Below are 3,841 nucleotides of genomic sequence, written 5' to 3' on the forward strand. Positions count from 1 at the left end.
GCCTAGACCTACAACAACAGTTGAAACTAGGTCAACCTCTCAATTCGAAGTTTCAAAGTATGATAAAGTGCATTTCTGGGTGATTTTATGGTCATGTGTTGATGCTAGCATCAATATTTAATAGTAAAGCACCTAATTTAAAACTTACTTCTTGCTGATTTTGATGATCTGTGAAGAGTTTCAATCGAAAATAAACACGAAGCGAGGCGACACATGTCCGCCATTTTTACAACACTGTTGAATAGCATGTCTGACGCATCGCGCAGCTCAGCTGACAAAAAACAGACGACACAGCGACGCTGCTTAAGCACACGATAATGTATACATTCATTTGCACAGTGCGAGCCAGGCGAGCTGCAGGTCAGACCTACAGAGCCACTCTGGGACCAGCCTAAGTGTGTGTGCGTCAGTCTGCATGATTTTGTGTGCGTTTTCGTGTGGCCTACTTTTCTAAAACCGCCTGCATTGGTTCTCATTCAAAACACGCCAAGTTGGCAGTTCTAGGTGTTTGTCAATTGAAATTAGAACAAATTGACCCACTTAGAAATGAAGAGCTCGAAAGGATAGTCAGGAAACAAGACTTCCATTTTTCTCTATACACAAAATCTTTCAAATGAGCTTGACTTTGGATGAAATTATATTACCTGTAAAAAACAAGCTTTTGATAGTTTTTAATACCATTAGCAGGTAAAAAGAACAAATTGAGAGCAAAACATTAGGAAATTGACTTAAATTAATTCCCTTTCGAACCCAAGATCATTCGTAATATAATAACAAGAGCATCTAAAAGGGTTATAATTCGAACGGGTGTAACTACTCGTAATGTCTTATCAGCTTATGAGAGGGGGTTATTCATGATGTGTTAGTAACACGTTAAAAATACAAAGCTATAAAAGATAGAGCGTTATTTTCATCATCGATTAACACACTCCCTCGGTATTCACGTCCAAAACATACATACAGTGCCGCTCACTGTATACCAACAGCACACGCTGAGTGACCCCGGCGGCCCGCCAGGAACATCCAACGTAATATGTTGCTGATAAGATTCGCATCTCAGCACAAGACGCAGGACAAGAGTTAATCAAGTCTATAAGACTGAACGTTCATCTCCACATTGAGTAGCAGGACAAGAGTTAATCAAGTCTATAAGACTGAACGTTCATCTCCACATTGAGTAGCAATGCCAATGAAAATTTAAATTTTCACTTTAGCCCTTTTTTATTTGGTACCTAAGAAAGAATTTTCAATTCTAAGAATTATGCTTCTTGAATTTTAAGAATCGGTTCATAAATAAAAAAGTTATGGAGTTGTAAAGGTCGGCAAAATATGGATGACCCACATATAGGAAAATACTCCTCCTAAAAAGTGGACCACGCAGTAGCAGATTTTGTAAGAAAATCGACGAATCTCGGTGACTAATCGGAGTGTTAGAGAGAAACTTGGCTACCCGATGTGTTTTTGGGTGTAGAAATCATTTCTGCAGTCAGATTTACTACCCATTTCGTAGTTATTTTGTTATAATTAAAATGTTGGTGTACATATTACGATTTTGCGAAAAAGGGGTGTCGGGATGAGTCCATTTTATTTATAGCATCATATCACAACATGGGATCTTTAAGAATATATGTCGGCAGCGTGACTAAATAATTGCAAAGCTTTTTATGATGACTTTAGACCTTGCCAACCGTAAAAGATAAGTTAATTCAATCTAGCATGCCGTACAATTAAAAATTTTTTTACCCCGTTGAGACGCAAACACCCCGAGACGAGATAACCTCGCCTCGGAATACCCCCATTGTGATGTTACAGGGGAATAGAGAGAAAAACAACCAGATGCGAGCGCCCGCCATTGCCCTATTTCAAGTGACCAATGAACGGGCCCGGAATAGTCATGCAGGGATTTGTAGGTCACATACATTTGCCGCAATAGTGAGGGGAAAATGACCGGTCTCCGTGCGAAGCCGCTTTGGATAGGGGGGTAGTCGTAGATTTACGATCGGGTCTAAACAACTACTTGACACAGAAGGTTCAAATTTGAGCACACTATAGAGGATAGATAGGTTTATTACCATCTCGGCGTTGAAATTCAAACTCCTTATATAGTTTTTGGTGTACCCGATACGAAAGTGTACCCGACACCCTAAGTATAGAGGTTAATTTATGTGTACGAACTTCAACGTCCATATCATTAGTTTGCCCTATTTTCTGATTGGGTGCCGAGTCTCATTCGGATTGGTTCGGAAATAGAGCAGACCGAGGTTGACAAAGTAAGTCACCTACGCTTCGGCCGGGTCCGCAATATCGCCAGCAAACGGGGACCAAATTTTCGCTGCGCGGAAAGCCCGATTGGCATTGCTACACTGAGACAGTAGAAGACTTTCACCCGTGTTTCAAATTAGATTAGATCTACATTCTTCTTAATTCAACCAGAAAGTTCAAGCAAGACAACACATCAAGGAAGAGACCACAAGGTTAATGCCTAATATCATTAAAATCAAAGTTACCTGGCAAGCATATTTCAAAGCGATTGCTTGCAAAGTTTCGCCATCTTGAATCTCCTTCTCAAAGTACTGAACTTGTGGTGTCTCTTCTATGAAAGTTGTACTTCCAGGCGTTGAACTGCCCTTTCCACGAGAACGCATTTCGAATTCCACAGTCTCCTCCTCCTCAGCAATATCATCATCTCCAAAGACGTAGACCCTTGCCGCTTTCACATTCTGCACTTGAGCGCCATGACTGCATGCCTTGGAATCGCTCTCCCCGTGACGACCAGTACGACTGGATGCCTTAACGGGTGCTCCCTTCTTATAACCAGACGCCATTACTGAATTACCCTCGCTTGTAGTGTGCTAGATCAAGATTTAAGGCTACTGGTGGCAGTGCCAGTCCCGGTGATAGATCTACCTCCTCACTCACACTCACACTCAAGAATCAAATCACTGTGAAACTTCTTCCTCCTGCTACTTGTTCGGTGACAATTTTATCAGCCCGGATCATCCATACTACTAAAAGATACACAAATCAGCGATCTTTATCCAACAATAATAATTCAGTAAATATGAAAAGTTACATTTCTATCCACAACTGCTAACTGTTTCAGTTTCAATCGGTGTAATTATTGGGCACCTCGTCCACGTCAAGAAACGAAGGAAAACAGACCTAAAGGGGCATCACTCTGCAAGTGGCCAAGTGTATGCCATAAATAAATAAAGCAAAGTCGTAAAAACCAGATGTAGTTTTAAAAAATGTAATAACCTCTTTAGGTGTAGTTGAAATTGAAATCTTTGTTAAAAAAAGAAACTAACCCCCGTTTTTATGTGTAATTCTTGCTATGAAAGAATATGTTTCTTAGTTTATTAGGTCGTAATGGAATAATTTCATCGTCACGTGACATGTAACAGGGTTTGTTTGGGTATCCTAACGACGATACTGAGAACTTGTGAAATCGAGTTCAAGCTAGGCTTAGATATTTTTTCAAGACTGTAAGATGGTTCACTCCTCTTTTGGAAAAATATCATAAATTCAAAATCGCAGGAGGCACAACCTGATAAGAAGATAACGGGCAATTATCTAGCCTATACAAGTAAAAAAAATTAGACTCATTTTTTTTTTTAACTCGGGGGTTTTCTGGAGGGCCTTGGAGCCTCTGGAGAGCATGAAATAGAAGGAAAACGTGAAAACACAAATCGAAGGGCCACCAAAAACTTGGTTTATCGAAACAGTGGAGTTGGAATAATAGCAGAAGTCAGAATACACAATGAAATCTGAAAGTTAGGACATGTATATTAGTAAAAAGAAGGGGGGAAAAACATGTTTACAACATCCCTCGGAGTGTGAT

At 40.1% G+C, this 3,841-nt stretch overlaps 1 protein-coding gene across 1 annotated transcript in view; it reads right to left on the reverse strand.

Annotated features, from left to right (window-relative positions):
* Positions 1-2,902, reverse strand: part of LOC101849294 (lysM and putative peptidoglycan-binding domain-containing protein 3) — a gene marked incomplete at its 5' end in the record, with an annotated part of 7,502 nt that extends 4,600 nt beyond the window's left edge. Inside the window, 1 exon segment of the mRNA XM_005100347.3 lies at positions 2,508-2,902. Within this exon segment, the coding sequence (XP_005100404.1) occupies positions 2,508-2,825 (318 nt within the window).
* Between the last annotated feature and the right edge of the window lie 939 nt (positions 2,903-3,841).

Source organism: Aplysia californica, unplaced genomic scaffold, assembly GCF_000002075.1.
Source record: "Aplysia californica isolate F4 #8 unplaced genomic scaffold, AplCal3.0 scaffold00245, whole genome shotgun sequence".
NCBI classification, from domain to species: Eukaryota; Metazoa; Mollusca; class Gastropoda; order Aplysiida; family Aplysiidae; genus Aplysia; species Aplysia californica.